The following is a 24,494-nucleotide window of genomic DNA, read 5'->3' as shown; positions in this document are numbered from 1 at the left end:
TGTTTGAATTAATCAATAAATCCTGGCATATAATTTAGTATGGCAACATGCCAAGCAGTAATAATAATGGGCTATAATCATTTCAAATTATGTAGGACAGATTTTTATCAGCATGAGTCCACTTCATCTCCATGACACAAAGGACATAAACATGCCTGGGGGTGACTCAAAGTCATTTGCCATAACAGTTTTCTTTTAATATGCAAAGGATCAAATAATGCAATTTAAATGAGCAATAATAGCCTTAGGTTAAGGCTACGGTCCATGAAATAAAAAGATGTTATGGTGAGCAAGGGACTAAAGTGTGGAGCACATTAAATGATTTATCCTGTGCTTGTGTTCCCCTTCACAAGCGATGTTGCAGGGATGTGCTGCTGACACTTCCCATAGATGAGTTCAATACCAAAAACTACTCATTTATCTAATAATACACTTCAGAGAAAAGATGAAGCTGACAGATAATTCTCAGACATTGGTGTATTTCTCTCTTTCTAGTAATCCATGAACTGCCTAAACTGTCTCTTCCAAAGACCATTACCAAAGTCAACCAGTTTGACTCCTCCTTCGGTTGTCAGAAGGATGTTGTTGCCTTTGACGTCACGATGAATAATCCGGTTGTTGTGCAAATGCTGGAGACCCTTTTAAGTTAGAGGACATAAAGCACAAGGTGCTCAGCATGAATCATGGTCACATTAATAGTCATTTGTCATTAGTATAAATTAGAATATGATGCATTAAAAGTTCAGCAGTACAAACTACACAAAAGAACTCCCACAGAGACAATTATTACCACCTTCTACACTTTCTCTGCTGAAAATAAATCCTCAGCACGCTCTCTGATGCATGTTTGCATCCTACCTCCTCCCTAACATTAGCAGATTTGCAGTGGGCCATCTTACCAAGAGGGCATTGTATAAGATGTATGAGATAACAGGCTCCTGCAGACGCTGGCCTCGCATGAGCAAGCCTTTGATGAGTTCTGTGACAGATCCGCCATTGCACAGCTGGGAGGGAGAGAGAGAAACTCCAGTGACTCGTCCATCTTTCACCACTCTAGATTATGATTCATGGGGAGGGCTGGCAGCCTGATAGCATCAACATTCATGTAGCTAGGTTGCTGCGGCATATTTCAATACTACATATATATTAAAATGGTTTCACTTAAGCAGCCAAACTTTCAGAGTTTTAAATATTTTTGGGCTCACAGACAGAAAAATTCAGTATTTTGACTTATGTGTTTAAGGTACCCTGTGGAGTCACGTCAGCAAACTCTAGCACTTACGTGACATTCACTGTTTCACTGTTTTCACTGTGACATTGTTTCTCACCAAAACAAATTGTGTGTATTCTTGAGCCCTAATAACGTGTTAATGCATTCTATTTCTCATAAGACCTTTACAAAGCTAATTTTTTGAATATTTTGAAACCTGGGCAACACACATCAGCTAGCAGTCTTCCTCTGTCCCGCCATTTCTCTTCTAGCTGCAATCTTGCTGGGTGTCACATAGCTCCCGTAGACATAGCCAGTTTCATTAAGCATCACTTTGTACAAACTGCAGCGCAGACCTAGCTCTGTGAACTTGCAGGAATAAAAAACATTATGAAGAGCTCACCTCCAGTACCAGCCACAGCTGTCCACCTGATAGGTTGTCTGACTTGTAGAACATGCCGTAAAATTTAACCACATTAGGATGGTTGGACAGGGACCTCAATATGTTGTATTCTGCCTCTATCTCCTCATCCACATCCTTTAAACAGCAACAGAAAACAAGCTAAATTGGAATACAGAATTGCAAAACAGGTATCTGTTTAAACGTGAAGAGAAAAATACACTGATATGTAACAAAAACCACGTAATAAGTTACCTTAAATTGGACTCCTAAAGATAAAAGGAAGGGATGGGCCAGGGTGCTAAACTATTTCTGGAAGCACTTTTCTATCAAAGTAAATCTCAGAGGGGGAGAAGAGCTACAGTTAGAGAGGCTGAATTTCTCTTCCTGGATGTCTGAGTGTCAGCAGTCTAATCAGGGAGAGGGATGGGAGCGGAGGCCGCTTCATCTTCATGGGCATCAGGGGAGCATCATGGTAGATAGCACTGCCAGGATGGGGATTATTCCATTGACACAATCACAGGCACACCCCAGACCAAGTTTCACTGGCACAATATGGTGCCAATGCAGAGTCTGCAGCGCCCTTATCACTCAGACAAATGAACAGATATACAGCGAGGATACAGCCAATTCAGAAGCTACACTTTCTGGAAAGGGTGTGTTAGACTTAACATGACAGGAAATAAATGAAAAGGGGGGGACGTTGATATATATCACTGGAGCAAGTACAACTGCATCAAGATGGAGAGGAGGAAAAAGTACCAGCAACTTACTCTGTTTGAATGGCTTGAATGCTGAGACAAGTCATGGAGTTACAAAGAAAAACACAAAGGTTTTAGTCTTTGCCATTTTTTCCCTTCTGTAACAATATTAAGAGTTCTTGTAGTCATGAAAAAAACTGTTAAAATGAATGGTTGTGGGGCTCTCCCTCTCCACTACTAAGAATAAATAAGCTGTAAGGGTTAGGGTAACTGGATAAAAACAGGAGGGGGAAAAAAAATCTGTCCTCACTTTATTTCTTTTGGATATAACCCATGCAACCGTTCATGATGGGTCGCAAGTAGTCACAGTTTCACTTTAAGGGGCTTCAAGCCAAAAAGGTAGGCAACCATTGCTTCAAGTAACTGTGCGAATGTCTGGATGCTCTGGCAGATTATATTAACTTAAGAGCACTACTTTAAATTAACACACTATATAAAGACGTCCTAGCTGCTTCTAAATGATCCATTCAGTCAGCTTCTCTCCCACTACAGTTAGTTCAAACAGCTTTAGGTGATGGTTATTATGCTGTTGAAAAGATGAGACAGTATATTTACTGTACAGTATATTTCTGCATATAAATAAGTTAGCCTTGACAGATACTATAACAAAACCTGTAATCGTTTATATAGCCAGCAGGCAACTGAAAGTACAATGACGTACAGAGGCCACAGTGGTTTTGAATTCTGCAAAAGTTTAGGCAATAAACAAGCTTTTATCTGACTTACATTGATCGGGTCCAACACTTTCACTGCTGCCTCACTTCCATCGTTCTTGTTGGTCACTCTGTAGACTTTGCCATATGTTCCCTTACCGATGGTCTCCACTATATCCCAGTTACCTGATGGATCGCCCAGGCTCTCCAGGCCTATCATGCTGGACTTGTAGGGATACAGTCCATACAGTGACCTTCTGGAAGATAACACAATCCCAGATCAACAGTGTTTTCAGATCTCAGACCATGACAAAATAAAAAAAAAAATTTGCTTATAAATACTTTTGTTGTGATTATAAGGTTTATATAAACTATGGGGGATGTAAATCGCTTTCTAATGCTTCATAGTTTGTCCTACAAAAAAAAAAAAAAATGTTGTGAATAAAGAGTCAATCCTCACAACAGAGCAGACAGACTTTTACACTCTCACAGCAAGACAGAAAAACACATTGTCTTACAGTTAAAACCACAGAGAAGCAGGTAATTAAAATGTATGGGCTGCGCACAGAGGTACATTTGTTCCCAAAGGCCTTCTTGTTCAGCTCAGTGAAAAGACTATAACCGTCAAGGGAGACACTTAACAGGTTTACAGCAGGAGAAATCAAAGCAAAAACAAAGCAGACAGCTGTAGGTGGAGATGGCATTACTCTACTTACATGGCAAGTGTTATTTTCTTCTGACTCATCAAGGCTGAGAAAAATTACAACTAAGGAGTCTCTAGTGATCATAATATAACAACACCAGTAGCAACAGCAATTCCTTCCTCAAGAGGACTGGCAACAAGTGGCATTTCACACGCAGACACTGAATTAGCTCTCTCCACGGGGACCTTGTCACTGCCCACTAAGAAGTGCAATCTCCTCGAGATCAATCGGATTGGACAGAGATTAGCTTGACAAGTGCCGTCCTGGATGAGCAGTGAACTGGCACCACGGCTCCACAGAAACAGTCATGAGAAATGATGATTACGTAAAGTGTTTCATAAAATGTCTTCAGCCTATGACACGGTTATAAAGACTGACGATCAACAGCGACGCAGAAGGCCAACATTAATCATCCTTTAGGTCTACAAGTGATGTTTCTGTGACCAAATACAACATATAAGACCAATGATGCAAAGCATTAAGTGTCAAAACAGCTGAAACAGACAAAAATGATGCATTAGGAGATGACATTGCCATGGTGGGATACATGCATCCCTATTTTTGGAAATGACACATATTCCAGATAAACATGATGGAGAGGAATGTTTGTGTACAGTCTCGCGACTGCTCCACTTGTCATGAACGTGTTATGCATCACAGAGGTTGAATGACCCTGAAGAATGGAAGGAGAAGTTTTTTTTTTTTTTTTTTTGGAGGAGAACAGGAGATTGATGTGAGGAACATTGACCGATGTTTAATCCTCAGGAGATGTGGCAACTCACATGTGAGGACAGATTTATGAATTCTTGTGCATGCAGGCTGATATTAGATGGATATACCACTATTCTGTGGAGACGCTCAAACATGCAGCACTGAGATACAACCGATATCCTTCATCGTGTCCCTCAAGGAGCAGCATGTGATAGCACTAGCCAAACACTTGATGGAATTATACAGTCTCATACACATCACACATTTAAATACTAACATACAAGGCCGAATCACTCACATACAAGTCCGGTTTCATCTTTAGTCTAATAATCCATCAATGATTGCTCTGAAGTTAATCGCCCATCTTAAACTGTCAGTGATTTATCCATCATTGCCTGCCTTAGTAATCAACAAGATCCAAACCCGTTTACTGTTATTGCCATTTATAACTGTTGTTCTGCTTTGTAGCTTTGTAACATGTGTCTACACAGTGCATTGAACACATCACCAGTCACTTGTTGCCACGGTACCTTCACCAACTTTTGTAACAGACGGCTCATATTTCTCTCCGGCGGCTTTTAGTCTGTAATGACAGGCAGCACCAGATACCTGCTCTACAATATCAACATTTTCCTGCAACTTACAAATAAAGGTTTACGTCACATGTGCAGCTGCAGGCCCACAGGAGGGTGATCATTGTTTCAAGACATATAGTTAAATGAACAATACATCTTAGTGGCTAATGTCTACTATTACAACTAACTCGTTCTGCAAGAGCTTTAAAAAAGTACAAGCTTTTAAGGCAAAAGTGCAAACCGAGTTAACATCAGACTTAACATCACCGCAGCAATATTTTAGGCAGCCACAGCACAAATACTCTAGTCCACAGTTTCATCATCAGTCATCAAAAAAACCAAACCATTTACTTCATATACTTCACAGTGACAGTCTGCAACATGCAACCTGCATATACAAATAAGTAATGTGGTCATTTACTCAATTGCATCTATTCAATATTCAAACTAGTGGTTAAAGATCAATAAAGCTCAGATCATAAAGCCATAAATCATCATACATACCTGTTTCTGTGAAAGCGTTTCTTTCTCTCCCTCGCACCGAGATGCACCAGACTAATTCACGCTAATCTCTGGAGATTAATAATTCACTAGTAATCTGCAACCTGATCTGCAGCAGTGTTAAATATTCAAGTGGCAGATGTATCCACTCATAATGGTGGCTGATATGAAGCATCTCAGGTTGCACACAGGTTACCAGGAAGCAGGTGATAGTTGCTAGGTCACATGATTTCTGCTTGTCTCCCCTCTGAACATAATGTTCTTCATACATTAGGCTGTTGCCACTTCGTCTGACAATTTAGTCTGTTGAATGCCGGTGACAATAACATAGGAAGCATTTCTGCAGCTGCTGTTGCAGTTGGTACGTTGTGGCAAAAGGATTGAGCTGAGGATTCGTCTAGAAAGTCAAATGCCCAGAACTGTGCAGGGAACTCCACTGTTCACACTCATTATACTCATTGATCTGGCTACTTTTTAACAAGTTGTCCACATCTACATAACAGAACGTAAATGCTGAGTGACAGTAACTAAAAACAAGACATTCTTCCACCTGAGAAACCACAGTGCTGGATGTTTATGTTGCCATGAGTTCAAAGCCCCAGGGATCTAATATAGTTGAAGACAGTCACACCGGCTGGAAAGAACTTTAATATCTGCAGAACTTGCTCCAAGAAGAGCTCAGATTTTCGTACATGTTTGTCAAAGCAAAGGTTCCCAAAGTTTTTCTAGCCCTAAGGGACACCCCAAAAAAAAAAATTGTGCCTTCCCACACCAACCCCCTACTTGGCATATGAATGATTAATTTTTACAATAGTGGGGAAACCAGCAACAAAAGGAGTCTAATTTCAAGTGTAAAAGTTTAATTTCATTGAAATAGAAGTATGGAGACCAGACAGCAGGTTTTTGGGGGGTTTTTTTACGCATATACACAAAATTAGGTTTATGCGTCAGACTTTTATCTAATCTTCTTAATTGCTGGCCAATTTTACTCCTCCACAAGTCAAAAAAATATTAATGCGACCTGAAAAGGGCTATTAAGCTTTGGTTGACCTGGTTTGAATCTGCAGACAAGTGCAACCTGTGAAGAGGAGATACTCATGGATCACAATCCAGAAACGACTGGTAACCATTGAGGTGCAGAGCAAGATAGGGGTTCTGTATTTCTTTTTGACTGAGGTTCAGCTGATGTGTTTGCTAACCCGATAGCCTTGCTAGCATCACAGCATTCGAATCAGATTCATTCAGCCTCAGTTCCCGTCCCGTCATTTTTTTGCAGTGATCTCTGTCCAACCCCAATTTGTGAACCACTGTTTTAATGTAACAGACGATATAAAAGTGAGCAGATGTTGGGCAGAATATTTGCTTTCTTATTGTCGCAAAACAAAGACAAAAACCAAATGCTGCTCTTTAAAATGGACAGCGGACACACAAGTCCTGCTTTAGAACAGGACACCACTGGTCCTAGATGGCAATGCTCAGGTTACCCTTTGTTTACCAAACTCTGGCAGCATGCCTGAAAAGGAGACATTGGAGCTGGTGTTCAAAATGCTGCTCAGTGCTTCTCTGTGGCTCTATCAAGTAGTTTTTTTTTTTTTTGCACATAAAAATGACTTTGCTTTGAATTTGTATAAAAGCTGAGGTATGTGTATGTCTATGTGTGATACTACTAAATGAAGATGCTTCTTCAGCTAAATAATATGCTCCCAGCGTTTGCTGCATTTTCGCTGCATGTACACAATGCCAAGGTTCAGAAATGGTTGGAGGTGGTAAACGCTTTAGATGATGTGACCAGCTGCAGCACAGGGGCCATCTTTGTCACCAGAAACAGTGCAAAGTAAAAGTGAGTAATCTAATTTTCTGCTTCCATCAAACACACACAATCCCACCCTCTCTGGTAAAGCCTTTTGGGAACTCCACTTGGTAAACCCTTTGGTAAGTCTGTGGAGAGAAAAAAAAAACTCTGAACTATAATCCCTTTTAAGGGGATATGAAGAGGCTTTGCAGTAAACCTCAAGTAGCCACGAGTCAGGCCTAAGGCCCTGTGCCCTTGTTCTCACCCTGGCTGACCAAAGCCTCACACGACCAGAAACAAACACATTTTTCAAACTTAGACGCTTGTAATCTTAGCAGTGCACCTGCACCATTGATAATTAGGCTCATTAACAAAAAGACAACAGCATCATCAAAGGAATCTCTGTAAAAACATGAACCATAGTCATAAAGTAATCTCTCCCATCTAATCACAACAATCACAGCTGTTTCAGCAGTGACCGGGATGTGATGCAGAGCAGTGTTTCTGTTTGTGTAAACACACAACAAATAAAGGTTGAAGATGATTAAGGTCAATCTGAGTCATATTCTGAGAGTTGCATTGCATGTCTCTCATGAAACTGTTCATTCTGACAAAAGTGACAAGTGTAACTGTTATTATATCGGTTTCATTATTTTATGATTGTTTTAGGAGCCTCAAAGCACAGAACGGCAGAAGTGAAAGAAAAAGAACGAAAGAAAGCTATTCCCTTCCTTCTTTGTCATATACGGACCATCTGAAATATTAGTTTACAGAAATGTTAAATAAAACTTTGTGGTTGATACAAAACAGAGTAACTACTATTTGCGTTCTGTGAATCACTGTGGTGTTAAGTCAGACTCGAGACTTAAATATTTGTGCATTTAAGATAATACGTCATATTGAATAAATAAAAATTGTTTTTAAAAAGTAATTTCGACTCTGCATCATTCCAGATACTGATTTCTACATCAAACGCACATTTTTCTCTTTTTTCTGTTTATGTCATATTGACAGAATGACACTGCAGACTGGTGACAATCACTTCCTGATTGACAGCATGTTTTGATCAGGACCATTTTATTGGGAAATGCAGCCGTTATTAAAATTTACTGATTAACACATACAATATTTTGAGTCTTACTGTGCTTGTATATTAACTATTTGGATAAAGCTGTTTACATTTTGTGTACAAGATCAGATGTTGAGGCCAAAATTGGACCGTAAATAATGTACTTTTATGTCATTCACTGGCATAAAATCACCCACAGAAATGATATCTTACTGGAGCTTTTGCAGAACTATGGGACACAGCAGAAAGGTTGTTTTTTTTTTAATGTTATAAAATATTTATGCTCAACCTATAAACCTCTTGGGCCTGTCACTGGTAATGCTCCTGTATCTGTGTGATTTGGATGCATTCTCACCATTTTATACATTACTTCTCTTTTCAGTAAAGTTTCCAATGAGAATTTGCTGATGTTGCTGCAAACAGGGAATTGCTTACCACAGCTGTATACTAGCAATTATCAACACCACTTTTCAAAACGTCACAGTAATTAAAAAAAGTTAAGAATATCCTGACAATCTGACAGTGCGTGTTTTCTGCGAGTATAAAGACGAGGAAACATGAGTCCTACCTTGACTTTGCTGCCTCAGTGTTTCCATCCCTAAAATCTGCAAAACAGGGGAAACCGTTTCAGACATCAGCTGATTACTGCACAGTCTTATATCCATCTCTTGAGATATGGGTGAACGCTGGAGACACTTTTACACAAATCTTATTATATTGGCTTCACTACTGCGAGCAGCTTACCGTCCATAGCAACATGTGCGAACTGATTTCCTCCTTTACTCAGTGGAGGACTTTAATTATTCACAGTATAGACACCTGAGCATGTTGTCCTGCAGGCCGGAAGCTGTTAACTGGCCAATAACACTTTACGCAACCCTCCGATGGTCTATTCATGTCCTGGGTTTACCAACCTGCACAGGGAGGAGGTGACACCCAGCGATGCCCGCCGCAGCACCGCAGCTCCCGGCGTGAAACTTGACTGTCTCGGTGGTTTTACCCCGATAAAATTCCTCCGCCGGTCCACACTAGGACGGTTTCCTATTGAGTCTAATTGGCAGATAACAGAGGCTTTTGTGTTGCCATTGGTCCTTACCCAGAGGGCCTCCCTTGTTTATGAAGTCTCAACCCAATTACTCACAAAATGCTCAGTCACATGGCAATGACATTTCTCTCAGAGTGGGAGGCTGACAAAGGGCAGTAGGCTATTTACATAAACTTGCACAGCATTTTAAAGAAATTACTTGTGTGCAATTTGATGATCCTTTATTCCACTTGTCAGGAGACAAACATTGATATTTCAGTGGTCTCAGGAGTGGGTACAGGTGCATGAGGCTTGTGGCGTTTTGAAAATATGCTGCAACTTTTTACACAAGCTGTGTTCTTCTGTAAAGGCATATTATTCATTCAAAAGGTCACAGGATGTGTCTCTGGAAGGTGTCTCCCTCTTCAGATTTGAGCTCTAGTGATCTGAGACCCCTAGTGAGCACAGTTTGAGATGGACGTCTGTATCCTAACAGCCACATTCGGCCACTACAACCCGAGTCAGTGGTTGTTAGACTGGAGAAAAGGCCATTATATAAAGTAACATTTCAGCTTTATGGAGACGAATCAATAGTGTCATAAAATCCTCTTTGTCAGTCAGGTTTCTTGACATCAATTACACCTGCTACAAATGACTCTTAATGGTAGTGTAGATACAAAATTGTAGCGTTATCTACTGTTCAGATTCCAGAGAAAGGTAAATGTGAAGGTTATTGAGTTTTCTTTTGCAAAAGCAGCAAAGACATTGAGTGTCGTATCTTGAGAGGAGACAGGACCAATACAGTACAGATTACTAGACAGGAAAATGTAATCTCAATGACAGTTCACACACAGACTGATCAAATCTGGCAAAAGAAAAAAAGGCCACAAATCAGTGTGTTTGTATTTTATTCACATATGTTACATTTTGCATTAAATGTCCAAGTCACACTTTCTGGTCAAACTCAGAAAGTTTGAGTCAGCACCTACAGTAATATACTGTATTCTCTCTTCATTCATACAGGAGAACACACAAGAGCTTTCAGTTACAATTTACACCCATTACTCATTGGCTATTTGGTTGCGGTCATTTACAAAGTGGGTAATGCAAAATAACAAAGAGAGGAGAAACTAAGTAAACAGAAAAGCAGCATGCATGAATTCAAGAGGAGGTTTTTTCAAGTGTTAGCTTGTTCCTTTAATATTTCTTGATGCAGCACGATGTGGCCCAGCATTTCAAAACCAGACATCTGGGATATCAGCGATATGCTGTTTATCACTCAGAAAAAATTAACATTAATCTTGCAGGCACGGCTGGATAAATTTCCTCTCTTTCAGAAAAAAAAAAAAGACGATAACCAGAAAATTAAGTAGCTAAGACACTTAAATAATGGTGGCTTAAAGGATGTCATGCACAGTGTATAACAGATACTCAAATCTGATAATCTTGTAATGTTGGAATGCAACTATAAATCACAACTAGATGATGCATGAGTAAGGGATAGTCATCACAATAAATGCTCTGTACTGCAGTTTTGACTCAACAATCAAAAGCAAAAAGGAAAAAAAAAAATTGACAGCACAGAAAGATGAAGAGTATTGGCATTTTTTTCTCAAAAGCAACTTACATTTCATTGGGTTTCATATCTTGTGAAAAATACTCGGACAGAACCAATATAATATTTCAGCTCTCATGTGGTGCTCAGCTTTGCCAGTGCAGCAGGACACCAAATCTGTGCAATGACATTCCTTTAAAATTATGCTACTTAAGTTCTGCGTGTTTGACGTCACGTTTTTTTTTTTGTGGAGCAGCAACAGTGAATCTTAGACCAGTTATAATTTTAGCTGTCTTTGAGTTGGCATTTGAGTTAATTTTTCAGAACCAACCAGAAAGAAAAAAAGCGCAGATAGGGCAGGACTACAAGAACTGTAGTGAACATAATGAGGTGACCGCATACCTCCTTAAACATTAAAGTGAGTTTGAGTCAACATTCCCAGCCATCTACTGTAAACTCAAAGCACAACCTTAGAAAAAAAAATCTTCACAAAAGTTAAAATTACTTACTTGAACAATGAGCAGCAGCATTTATTTAAATATCTAAAACGTATTTGAAAACAGCAAAAACAAAAAAAAATTCCTGAGGATGGATTGCAACTAGACCCATAAAAAGAGCCTTTGCTTGTTTGCAAAAAAACTCTAGTGTGTTGATGGGTGGACTTGTCCTGCCTACCATCACATGTCAGCAGACAATGAGTGCACATTGCAATAACATTGCTACACTCATCAGGAGTTGAAACTCATGCCAGCACAGCAGAGCACATTTTGATAAATAAAAGGGATATGCATTAATATCATCATAAATGGTGCAAAAAGTAATCAAACTTTGCAGGGACATTCAGCACTTGATATATATTTTTCAACCCAAATAAATATATCACAGGCTTCAAAAGCCTGTTCCAAACCAATTTAAATTCTGGGCAAAGTTGTGCTTTTTATTTTGATCTTACCGAATTCTGTTTTTCCCTGTTGAAAACCACACAATAAATCACTTAAACACACACACGTGTTAATCTTTAGGCATGATTGTACACCAAACTTCACATAAACCAAGGCTGTGGCAGCAAAACCCTTACCGGATGTTTGTGTTTATCACGTTAAGAGTTCCCAAATATTTTGATCGAGGCAGACACATAAGCCAGAAAAAAAAATTGTTCTCCGTCACGGGTTGCTGTTTTCAGTGGACTTTGGAAGATCTTAGAGTCCATTATAGTGAGGCCCCCAACGCTTATTGATGTGATCAAAGGTGTGTGAAACCCACTGTTGCTCCAACACTCGATACCTCTCTTCACATAAGAAGAGAGGCTTGCCGCGGCTGGAGAAAGTGCAGAGGGGAAAACAATAGTGAGAGATGGGTTTTTCAACGCAGCAACAATTATTTAAAGCTGTGTCCCAAATTCATACCAAATACTAAGAAGGTTTTGAGTATGTTGTGTGTTTGTACTTGAAAACTTAAATCTACTCAGATATGTCAGCATGCAGACTAAAAACACAATTTCTAAGTGTGCTGTTGCATGTCAATGTCCAACAACGCACTGCACAAAGAAACTGGAGGAGCTGCTCACAACTGGGAAAACAAATTACAAATTCCGAAATTTTGCTCTCTTTGTGAAGCTTAATTAAGAGCAACAATTCAAAACGAACTGTTTGAAACCTGACAGTACACATATGACAGTTAGTTTAGATACATACTGTGTACATAAGTACATATAATGGAATTGGGACAGAGCATAGGAGTAGTAAAACATTTTAACTGTATAAAGCTCATTGCACAATATTGTGTTGTTCATGGCTGCCTGTGATGTTTTGTACCGTAAATCGCGGTCCTCCTCTCCATGGGCATCAAGGTAAACTGAACCCCACAGGCAGAAACGATGTCCACGGATGATGATGATGACTGAGGCATTTATCAGTAGAAAGATGCCTGTAGCTGCACCACAATGTTGGGAGTGCTACGAATGACAAGCAACAATTAACCTTTGCAAAAACTGACCATAACACTGTCAAAGAGCTGTGTGGGTGTGTAAAATCATTAATTTACATACACAGTAATAACAACATAGCCCTGCTTTTGAAGCACTTAAAAAAAAAAAAAAAAAAAAAAAAACTTACCAAAACACATTCACAGATACCCTGCTGTTTGCAACACACGCCTTTCAGACAGACGAAGGCGCCACAAACAAGGCAGAGTGCAGGGTCTTTTGGCACCTTTTTGCAGGCAGTGCAGGCCTTCCTGTGATAGTACTGGAAGATGATATTGTAGTTGTCAGGTAGCTGCAGAAGGCGGGGGGCCGCCCACTGAGGATCCTGGACAAGCAAGGTCTTCAGAGGAGAAGAAAGACACAAGTTTTCAAAAGTCATTCAGGCCACAGCTTTACTATGCTCTACAGTCATTTATAGATTCTGTCCTGAAACTCTAACAAAAGCCCTAAAATATACAACTGAGTGGGCGTCCGTGTTTTCACTTTTTTGAATAAGCTGAGGGAGAAAAACCTGTCTTGTTGTCAGCCTACACTGAATAAATCTACCAGTGAAAAATCTACCTGACTTCTTCTTTGTTCACCTATAAGATGTAATAAATAATGCCCTATGTTAAGGATTCAATATAAATTTACATGCAAGACACTCAAGTTTGAACCAAATCATGTGTAACATCCAAGATTACGGCAGTACTGAATGATGAGGGTATAGGACACATGGTTAGTAGTGCAGTCACTCTTCTCAGAGACAGTCAGACAGCAACAGCTAAGGACCTTGTCAATCAAGGCCGGAGCTAAATTCAAAGTGTCGATAGCAGTTTGGTTACATAAATCATTCACAGGACGTCAAGTTCAAAAAATGTGCTTTGCATTTTTACAGTGCTGAGAGAGTGAAAGTCCAAGGCCATTAAAAAAAATCTACTTCTCATTTGACAATATGCTGATATTTTCTTAAGTGTTAATTGATTTTTGTGTTTTAAGAACCTTAAATGTTTTGTATGACTGTGCAGAGTTTATATATTGACTGAGATTCACACACGTACCAGTGATTGCTCAGCCTGCATCTGAGAGAGCCCTGTAACCTCAGCACACCACTGTGTCACCAAGTCAAAGGCGCTGACCGCCCACTCCAGACATGAGGCACTGTGCACGGTGTTGGAAGGCTGAGGGGCCGAGGGTAAGAGCCCCAAACACACAGCCAAGGACGAGAACTCCTCCTCCTCCTGAGAACACACAAACAAGACAACAGCTGGTGAGTTCACTCTGTTTAACAGGATGTCAAACTCACGTCTAACTTAATGCAAGTCCAATGTGGATACATGGGTAGGGTAGTGTAAGGAGGTCGAAATGACATTTACGTTATAACATACCAAGCAGCCAGTTAGGTTGTCTCCATAGAGGTGATGCTGCAGGAGGCAGGAGAGGCGAAGGAAGGGCAGGCAGAACTGCTGGAGGCTAAACTCAATAGACTGTGGGGACCACACACTGGAGCTCAGCTGGAGAGGGAAACAACAGCAACACTTGATCAATAAACAGCCAACAGCTCGCTGATAATACTGTGATGTATATCTCCCCTGGAGATTAGCAGAGATATTAGATCACTGTCTCTCAAGGTAATGGCCATCTCATGGTTTAACAGAAAATGAAAAAGAGCAGAGGAAAAAAAAAAAGGCTGAGGACACGTCCTGCAGGCAGTTATGGTCTGAAGTGCTAAAACAGTCATTTTAGTGTCTCACCATTGATGTTTCTTCAATGTTCACCTTGTAGACAGTCTTGTCCTTCGAGAGCTCACTGATAACATGACTGAGCAGCGCTTCAAAAGACTTCTCAGCATTTGCAGCATTCTGTAGCAGAAAATCAAAAAACTGAATTTTATAATATTGACAAAATTTAATCGAACATCAAATGGCCGTAGACTATGAACATAGTCTATAATCTTCTCTGGAGGTCGACAGACAGAAGCTTCAATGTATTTAGTCCCACTTTCAGGTGAAATGAGGGGTGAACATTTACCAAAACTAGTTTTTGGCTGGCTATAAAAATTATTTTTCTATATTGTTGCAGTCCCTCCCAAAGCTCATCTATGTGTAGTCTTAAAAAGCCATCTACGGTAAATATCATCTATTGATAGGAGAACAGTCTAAATTGGCAAAATCAAGTGGGTACCTTTGTCCTGGAAGTGAAGTGCAGATTTGCTACTAGAATTAACAAATAAATAATCTAATTGTTAAAAAAGAGCTATCACAAAACTCGGAGACAACAGTGAAACATCCTAAATTGGTCGCTGCATCGAGGGATAGATGGGTGACAAATTAAAGAAAAAAAACACCAGTGTGCTTTAGGCCACCACTAGTCACCAGAACAGCTTCAGTGTAACCTCTGAATAAGTGGTCATATTTCCAATGTTTTCTATTAGTTTGTTTGTTTTCTTCCAGGTCTGGTGTTGTGCACATTGACACCTGTCCCCCAGGTTGGTAAAACAAACCATCAATCAGAGGTTTGAGATGACATTAAGGAAGTGGTTGTCGACTTGAGGATGAACACCAATCTTCCAAAACACACTTCCTCACTTGGTGTTTTGACGATGGTGGAAGGGTGCTGTCTAACATGGTGGTCCAAAATCTAACAGACAAACTGTGAAGGCCTGTGTGAAGACACCTCATACTCTGTATGGAAACATCTACATTTATTATGTTTCTCCACTCACTTATTCAGCATCATCTTTGACCTGTCACAGACAATCTAATGACCCTTAACCAATGACAAAAACACATAAAAAAATATGTAAATATACGTATATAATTCAGATCAGAATGCTTCACATGTCTTCCTAGTCCTCATTCACTGTAGAATATAATGACTTATGCAGAATAAGTAGAGGACAGTAATTCTTTCCATACAATATAACATCTGACAAGAGGTACAGACATTACTGAATGTGTGTTCTGATAAAAATTCAGCTGGTTTAGCTAGTATTTTATAAAGAGGAAAAGCTGCAAGCATTTATCAAGCTGAAGGTGGTAGAATATAAAACAGCAGTCTTATCTTGGCTGCTGTCCTTTGTCAGATTTATAGGGGAGGAATTTCAGCTCCATGGATTTCCTTCCTCTATGCTCTGATCTTTGCTCAGACTGCATCTTTTTTAAACAACCTCAATTTAATTACAATGGAGTTCTACCAAATATGAATGTTTTTCTCATTGTGGATTTAAAATCCATTTTAATGGCACCTTGTGAATTCCTGCAATAGTGATCATGACAGTGTAGTAGGAAGATACTGATCCAGGACTCCATTATGGCTGGAACACCCTAAAGGGGGAAGGTTTCAGCTATTTGTCTTTTGACATTCAAGCCAGCAACTCACTCATACAGATTTAATAGACTGAAGATAGATTGCCAATTAATGCAACACTCTCCAGCAATCACACTTTTCCAGATAATGAAGATCGATTCTGTCGACTGTGGAAGGCACATAAATGAAATCGGAAAGGGCTTAATTAATCTCAATACTCATATACAATGATCTACTGTGGTTGTGGACCTACTGTGGTTCTATTGTACAATCAGAAGAAACGACTGGTTCAACAAGCAGTAGACACAAGTAGACATTTAACACCCTTTGAAAATATTCCGTGGTAGGACTGAAACTGCACTAAGAGCAGAAATAGTAATAGTATTTCAGAAACACTTAAAGGTTTTATGTTGTCAGAATTGCTGGGCCATTATCTGTATACTATAAGCATCTTTTTGGGAACCAATTTCTATTCAAGCTTAATTAGTTAGATCAGGTTTAGGTTAGTATTAGGTTTTAGACCTCTAGTAGTACTATGGAATGGTTATTTAATGAGTGGGTCCAGGTTTTGTTTGCCTCATGCATGCACACCATATGCACACACCTAGGTAATGTGCTTCACACATTTCCACTCATCAATAGGTAGTGGTTATGCTCAAAGAAATGCAGCGGTGTCTCAATCAAGACAAAGCAGAAGAGTGCTAGTGAGTAAACCTGGATGTAAACAATGCAGAGTTCAAATCTTTAAGACACTGAATGTAAACGTAACTTTTGTTTGTTTACAAAGAACTAGACAGTGTTACTTCAAGTTTAACATCATGATTCACAGTACACAGATATGCATTGACTACAGAGGCCCATGAGGGACATTCATGCAAGAAGCAAAGGAAAACCAACAAAATCAGCAACAACGAGAAATAAGTAAAAACCCAGAAATAAGAACAGTCCCAATAGAATAAATAGAATAATTATTAAACCAAATTAAGTAATGAACTTACAAATTAAATTACACTACTGTCAGAGATTTCACAACCTCAGTTGGCCCCATTTACAACATTAAAGCCTCTGAGCATTGCAGAGCAGGGACAAAAGGAAAGGAAAAAAAGGCCTATGCTTGATACTAGAAAATATAGAGTAGGTGAAATAAGCATGTGCCTGTCATTATTATTGTAATGTGATTTCACTTTTACCTTCTTGAGTGCTCCAGATGTGCTCCAGGCCTGCCTCTCCTCTGGGCTGAACTTGGTTGACAGTGCAGCCAGAGCCTGGGTGAACTGCAGGTTGTACAGCATCTTCACCACACAGGAAAAGTGTTCTACGCAGGAGGAGATGGTGATACTGTGAGCATGTGTTATTTTAAATTTAAAAAAGATTACAAAGATTAAAAGAAAAAAAAATCTAGTTGAGGGAGGTTGGCAGATATTCACAGCAGCATTGTATTTGGTTCCTCAGTTCTGTATGGAGAGCCTGGCTGAGCAGTGTGCAGGATAATTAGCAAAGCATTTCAGGTGGAAAATGTGATCTGAAAGATGTTTAAGATTGGTGCTGAAAAGAACAACAAAGTGCTATTTGTTTTTCCACAGCAAAGGGCTGTCCTGGTCACTGTGACAAGTGTCAGTACATACAACTTAACAACAGAATTCAAAAAGGAGGCCATCCTTCTTAACCATCAGGTGCAAAGGACCCTTCATTGACCAATCATGTGTCTCCCTTTCTATTTCTCTTAAAATAAAATCTGTTTGCAGACATTGGTTTCTTAACCCCATTTATTATGCTTTGTGCATATTAACTAGGTCCATTACTGCTTCATTTATGTGCCTCTCTTATACTGTTGTACTAAAAAGTAAATAAAATAAAGTCAGTGATTACAATGATTAAATTAATGATGAATCAATGATGCACCACAAAGAATTAAGGACCACAACCCTTGAGAAAAATCTGACAAACTAACAATCCACGATTCATGAAAGTTCAAACAATATCTAACTATAATGTTGATTGTTTCAATCAAAAGCTACTCTTTGCAATAAATGTATCTTTACCATTGTCCAAAAGTCTCAACTGTCCCTGCCAGTGGTCAAACAAATTCAGTCATCAGCGAGATTATCTGCCTGCTGCCACACTTCTCCCATTAAACGTAACTGCAGGGTGGTGTGCAAGGTCTTTAGGTGGTCCTCTGCACCCCCTCCACAGACTAGCCATAGATGAAGGGCACACGAAGGAGGTGCCGCCCTCCCATCACCAGGGTCGTGTCTCTCTGATCCTCACAGCCAAATAGCAGCAACAGGAGCATAGATAAGAGATGTGAAATGCTTCTTTCCTGCACTCAGCCCTGATTATGACTGATAATGGGATTGCCCTTGTGGAGCAGCCACTGAGCAACTTCCTGCTCTTGTGCAGTGTCATGATGCACACAGAGACACTGTACCTTTTCGCAGAGGCTGTGGCATCGTTAACACAAAGATAATCAGGAGTGATGGGACATCTCGAAACAGCATGGGTACCTCAGGTCTCTCTTCATCAAAGCTACTGCAAAACAGGCAAAAGATGGAGTTTTCATTAATCAGAAGGTTCTGTCAAAGAGCTATTGTGATGGAAAAAAAGAAATTACAAGAAACATTTATTAATTTGCCAACTACGATGTATATGCTCATGTAAATAGTACAAATAAAGGTGTTCCCTTTAATTGAGATTACAAATCCATTATAAATATTGGCCATACTGCTTTTATATATGCATTACATTAAAGCAAAATTCCATCATGTTAATGTGATAGAAGTTTAACATGTTGGTTTAATGTCTGAATAAGCGCCCCCATATTTTTTAGTAAATGTCATAATAGCAACCTTACTATGTCAGACATAGTAACATTTCTGACACTTTTTAGCATGGCCCAGGTCTGAATTGAATGCCATCAAATAAATGTAAAAACCAGAGCAATACAAGATTAAACATGCACAGAAAAAAATGTAATGTGTCTTTTTCCTCCTCCTATCAACACTGTAGTAAAAGAAGAACCGTTTTATAAAAGAGGAAACACTGTAAAAGAATGAGTTGAAAGAGGAGACTCTTTGATCAGATGAGTTTATAAAAATCATTATTGTGCGACAAAGTCAACCTGTTAAAAAGACCCTCACATTTTATTTACAGTTTTCATTCATGCCAGCTGATGAATAAATGAAAATCCAGATAAATGCTTTACATACAGCATTGGAGCTAATGCATGGGAGCTTCGTTCAGGTGTCATTCAGTGTGTTAGGTAGAATTGCTATCTTATAACTCAAATGATGAGACAATGTCTGTAAGTTGCAGAGGTGAGCACCCCTCATTAAAGGCTTCAACCACAGAACACATTTTAAAATCAAAGGTTGATGCAACTTGTGAGTGCATGGAAAAACACTCCTCTTCCCTGCCACCATAATAAAATTTTTAGGATTGCTGTTTTCTGTCCTTCTCTATGCTTCCTCTTGCGGCAGGTGTCAAATATTACGCGAGATTTGTGACTCTCTCCATAAATCTGCTGTCATCTCTGAATAATAATAATGTAAGAGTCCTTCATGTCTGAATGTTAAAAACCGATAACTTTAACAGCTCGATCAAGACAGCACTGTTACATTTTGCATGTTTGAAAAAGGTATGAGAGCAAAGGTCTTGCTGTGCATATAGTTTTAAATTTGCTTAACAAATACATCGATCCTTGTATTTGCAGACCAACTTCCTTCAGCCCTAGTTACATATTCATATTGTGTGCCATCTCCATTTAAATGTCTTCTATTCTGTTGACAATTCAGTGAGGTTCCAATCTCCGCTCTCCTCTTGAAAGGCCTCAGGGGTTTTGAATGCGAGGAACTGCACTTAAAGAATAATACCTTCCATTACCAGAGCACTCACCAGTTAATTCTACTGTGCATCAGAGGAAAGCCTCAGAGGACAGAGCGTTCAACCCTGCTAAGACCACTGCATACAAACTATACTCGCACAGGATAAAATCTTCATACATTCCTCCACGGTTTATCTAATAAAAAAAAGACCAGGGCAATGTTTTGCATCTATGTAGAAATATCTCTCTCTGTCCTATTTAACTAGGCTAGATCAGGTTGACTGCCTAAGGGTGTCAATGACAGTGGTCCCTCCTGAAACCCTGACAAAGTATTTTTAAACAGCAAATGGCTCCTTTGAGGATACTGTATAGCTATGAGCACTTTAGTAGTAACAGGTCTAAAAGCTGTCTTACAGTGCTAACAGGGAAGAAAGGTTGTCAAAGCTCATCTTGTATTGTTAAGTGCTGCAACTACAACTGACAACCAAAACCCATCTGCACATAAAACAGCATGTTCTGACGTATAGTAGTGATTCAAGAAGGAAAAAGACAGCATGTGTGAGGTAGAAACTATGTCTTTTGTATTTTGTTAAATGCAGGTTTCTGTCGAAGCTAGGTGGACAGCTGGGAGCTGAGATGGCGTGCTGGTGTGGTGTTGGTGTGGTGCAGTTGTTCTCAGCACAGTGAATTTGACAGGGTCGTTTTGCTCTCTGTGGAGTGCCCGGTAATTTGCCAGATGCAGCAATTATTGGTATCTATGGAAACCACGCATGTTCCCTTTTCTGTTTTTAGCTTGTCTTTGTGTGGAGGAAAAGCTGTTGGGGGCAGGAGGAAATGGTGGCATTTAAGGAGAGGACAAAGTGGTGCTTTGATTGCATGTTTAAGAGAGGGAGGAAAAGTGGGAGGAAAAGTAGAGACTGGGGGGTATGTGCAGCGTATGAACAGATTTATAGATTTACTGTTTGCAAAGGTACTTAGGAGAGAAAGTCACTCACTCTGCTTCTCTGCTTTGTGTGATCTGAGTCAGCTTAGACCAGGGGTTGTAGGCTGAATCGATGCTGTACAGACGCATGTGCATGGCCAGCACATGGAACAGCTGATCTGAAAGGAGGGGGGGGGGGACAAAACACATCATTGTTATGTTCCAACAAGCCCTCACAGGAACAAAACCAGCAAAGTGTCTGTTTATCTCAGTGTCCATTGTCACACGCCACCAGCAGCCAGTGTAGATCAAATGATAAAAGCAGTTGACTTGAACCAACAGCAGGCTAATGGTCTGGCTCGAATAAAACCAGGCCGGGCCAGATGGATGCATGGTAGCGCTTGATAGCCTCGAGCAAGTATTTGGTCAGGTCACACCTGTTAGTTGTGAAACTAATGGAACATGAAGAGAGAAACCCTGCACACAAGCCATCTCTCGTGTACACACCAGCTTTTAAAAGCAGGACAGTTCAAAGCTTCTAAAGACTTTTTTTTTTTTTTTTTTTTTTTTAAACGTGTTACAAGTACCAAATTTTATGACATTACAGCTAACCCCAACATGTGTGAAAGGCAAAAAGCTCTACTACTCCTTTTAGATGTTATAGTACTATATTTCAAAGTGGAAAAATGCCTGTCTCTCTTATTGGTCCAGAAATAAATCAACCTACTTTTACTAACTGTGAACTTGATCCAAGTCACCTTAAAGCCAGAAATTCAAATAGCATAAGAGCAACAGATTTAAATCATATATGAACCATATTTGGAACCAGTGCCACTAAACCAATCTGTTCCATTTACTCTTATCTTTAGGTGAATGTAACAACCTACTGTACAACCTAAACCTTCTCCAATGAGCAACACTAATCATATTTGATTTTGTTTTACAGGGAATTATGATACTGTAATGCAGCAAAGTGCCTCCAATAATCAGCTCTGCAATTTGACTTGTGTGTGAACTATCAATACGCAGAGCAACACTGCCCTCCACAGGCTAACATAGATACAGCATTAAGAAAGCAAAGCGTCTGCGCCACTCGTCTGTTGCATCCAATTTGTCTTCTCTGTGGCTTGTTTCCTCTCTTCCCTCACAACCCCTTATCTCTTACAAGGAATTAACCTGAGAGAGGCAAGTAAAGGGAGGGAGAAAGGTAAATGAGAAATAGAAGAAGGTGAATAAAATAAGGGCCCTAATTTCCTGCTACTGTCATAAAAATCCAAAATATATACAGATGGAAGAGACTGAATTCAAGCTTCAGGTCCAAGATCTGACCAGGTGTCTGTCATCTCAAGAAAATTTTAAGTGAAACAGCCTGTTTTCTTCTGAGATACTTTCAGTTTAGTTGGGACGAGTATCTTGTATGGTGAAAATACTTCCTAAAAGGTTTGTCTGCTCTGAGAAACTCTAACAATGAAGCACATTATTCTGCTTCCTACACCACCAAGATAACTGTAAAACACTGGGGCACTAAAGAAAATAGGAGACAGTGAAAGAAAAGAAGCATTTCTATGGTAATGGGGTGTGTCCTGTGTGCCAGAGAAGTTTATCTGTCCTCTACTGTGAGATGAGTCCACAACATAGAGCTTCAAAAGCGAGTGGCTGCTCTGAGGACTATTTGCCTGGTTTCTGAAAGCCGACACTGCTAACGACTCTTTACTCGGTCTGATCCACATGACTGAACCTGCCTACATGGAAGCAGTTCTCTCTTTGGTCTAACGTATTAATCAGTTTCCTGATCCTAATCCGTTTCCCATGTCACAGTGCATGATGATCAACTGTTGTGATTAAAGACTGTAAAAACACTGTGTTACCAACATCTTCATTAAGTAGATGTACATTTTGTTACCAATACACTGTCTAGAAAATAGGCCTTCTTCACAGTAGAAGTTTTGATGATCATCTCGCTGTATGCTCACTTTTCATGGCAAACATTTGACAACTACAAACATCATCTTGGTGTGTATGATCCTGCAGGTGTATACATGTAAAAAAAAAATCACACCAGACACACAAAAAATGAGGGGTGTCAAAAACCCCAAATACAGCTGTCAACACTCACCAAATACTGCAATTCTGCATAGCTGAGGTCAATGTGATTTGCCATTAAACTCCCTGTACGGTAGCAGCCACACAGTCCACAAGATTAATTCAAATATTTCCAGTTAACTAAACCAAGGACATGCTATTCGGAGGCTGGACTCTCTAGAGTCGATTTAGCCCATTTCAAGGGAACTGCAGGCAGCTTGCCTCTGTGGTCCATCATATCCTCATCAGTTGAAGAGAACAAGTGCCTACTGGGGAACCGGCTTAGGAACCCCATGGACTCTCACAGTTAGCACACGTCTGCCGTTTTCTTTCAGACCCATTTCCCTAAGAAGAACGAACAGTAATGCACTGAGTAAATTTGGCTGTCAGCACGGCTACATGGTTAATGTAGCTCAAAAATGGCAAACCTCTGGTGTGAAATCTCTCTTCAGCCACTCAAGGATGACAAGCCACTTCACTGCAGCACAACTTGACAGAATAATTTAACAAATAGTCTGAACAACAACCATCACTCTAACTCCTTCATATATATGTTATATATTGTGCTATCCTGTACCTTTATCCACAAATAACGGTTAATTAAAACTATAGATTTTGTCATCATATAATAAATGTTGGTAGTGGTTGATGTCCAGCTTTTTTTTTTAAGGTTCAACTAAGATCACGGCTTTCATCCTCACCTAGACACATGTCCTTGTCAGTTGTGACACAATCAACTACAACAACTCTTGACCCATTTATCTGCTTCATTTACCCTGACTGCCTCCAACAGCTCACCTGCAACAGCATCTGTCCTTACCCGCCATTGCTAATCACCCGTTAGTTTCCCCTTTTTTTCTTTAAATGGTTCACTGCTGTAACATGGAAGCTTGGGTTTGATCTCAAGCCACCTGCATTAAAACATAGTAAACCACCATTTTACAACAACAAAATGTTTTTTTTTTTTTTTTTCAAATAATCAGTGAAAATGCTTCAGGTCACTGAAAACCCAGAGACAGTGCATGGTTAGAAATGGGCAAGCTCTTATTTTGCACCCACATGTTCTATATTATATTTTCTATATTATAGACAAGACATATATGAAAATGGAATCGGTCACTTGGTCTACTAAATGTTTTTCTTTTGTAATTTCATTTCTCAAATGAAACTACTGTCAGTACTGGATGCTGTTAATCCTAATGTTGCATGTTCTGCAAGGAGGTGTGACTACAAAAGTGTTTAAACACATAAATTGTTATGTAAAATGTTGTTTTAATTTGTATTCAAATAAAAAATTCAAAATTCAACTTGATGATCACAGGAGAAATAATATTAGGCCAAAGGCATTCCAACTGACATAAAACATCAGACTCAACATACTGTATATTAGTTGACTTGGAATTGGATCTAGAATAGAAATTATAAATTATATAAAAGATGAGG

At 39.6% G+C, this 24,494-nt stretch overlaps 2 protein-coding genes across 13 annotated transcripts in view; both read right to left on the bottom strand.

Annotated features, from left to right (window-relative positions):
• myo3b (myosin IIIB) overlaps positions 1 to 9,447 on the bottom strand; it is a 65,102-nt gene extending 55,655 nt beyond the window's left edge. For 3 of the 11 annotated variants that reach the window (XM_071474317.1, XM_071474378.1, XM_071474341.1), the window contains exons 1-8: positions 9,121 to 9,278; positions 8,945 to 8,981; positions 7,402 to 7,453; positions 3,098 to 3,281; positions 2,384 to 2,404; positions 1,614 to 1,748; positions 900 to 1,004; positions 539 to 638 (exon numbers count right to left, since the gene is read on the bottom strand). In XM_071474317.1, coding sequence (XP_071330418.1) covers positions 539 to 638; positions 900 to 1,004; positions 1,614 to 1,748; positions 2,384 to 2,404; positions 3,098 to 3,281; positions 7,402 to 7,453; positions 8,945 to 8,981; positions 9,121 to 9,135 — 649 coding nt within the window. In that variant the 5' untranslated portion in view covers positions 9,136 to 9,278. The other 8 variants (XM_071474351.1, XM_071474324.1, XM_071474387.1 and 5 more) reach the window with 8 other exon arrangements.
• Positions 9,448 to 10,291: 844 nt separating this feature from the next.
• Positions 10,292 to 24,494, bottom strand: part of ubr3 (ubiquitin protein ligase E3 component n-recognin 3) — a 41,414-nt gene continuing 27,211 nt past the window's right edge. For both annotated transcript variants that reach the window (XM_071474306.1, XM_071474299.1), the window contains 9 exons: positions 21,043 to 21,148; positions 18,656 to 18,756; positions 17,418 to 17,542; positions 14,673 to 14,780; positions 14,307 to 14,432; positions 13,980 to 14,159; positions 13,070 to 13,279; positions 12,770 to 12,909; positions 10,292 to 12,272 (listed from right to left, as the gene is read on the bottom strand). In XM_071474306.1, coding sequence (XP_071330407.1) covers positions 12,155 to 12,272; positions 12,770 to 12,909; positions 13,070 to 13,279; positions 13,980 to 14,159; positions 14,307 to 14,432; positions 14,673 to 14,780; positions 17,418 to 17,542; positions 18,656 to 18,756; positions 21,043 to 21,148 — 1,214 coding nt within the window. In that variant the 3' untranslated portion in view covers positions 10,292 to 12,154. The remainder of the gene's footprint in view (positions 12,273 to 12,769; positions 12,910 to 13,069; positions 13,280 to 13,979; positions 14,160 to 14,306; positions 14,433 to 14,672; positions 14,781 to 17,417; positions 17,543 to 18,655; positions 18,757 to 21,042; positions 21,149 to 24,494) is intronic.

The sequence above is a fragment of the Trachinotus anak genome, unplaced genomic scaffold (genome assembly GCF_046630095.1).
Source record: "Trachinotus anak isolate AG129_WGS33_773 ecotype Australia unplaced genomic scaffold, CSIRO_AGI_Tana_v1 ptg000001l, whole genome shotgun sequence".
Classification (NCBI taxonomy): Eukaryota; Metazoa; Chordata; class Actinopteri; order Carangiformes; family Carangidae; genus Trachinotus; species Trachinotus anak.
The sequence above is the reverse complement of the archived record's forward strand: the minus strand, read 5'-3'. Positions and strand labels throughout refer to the sequence as shown.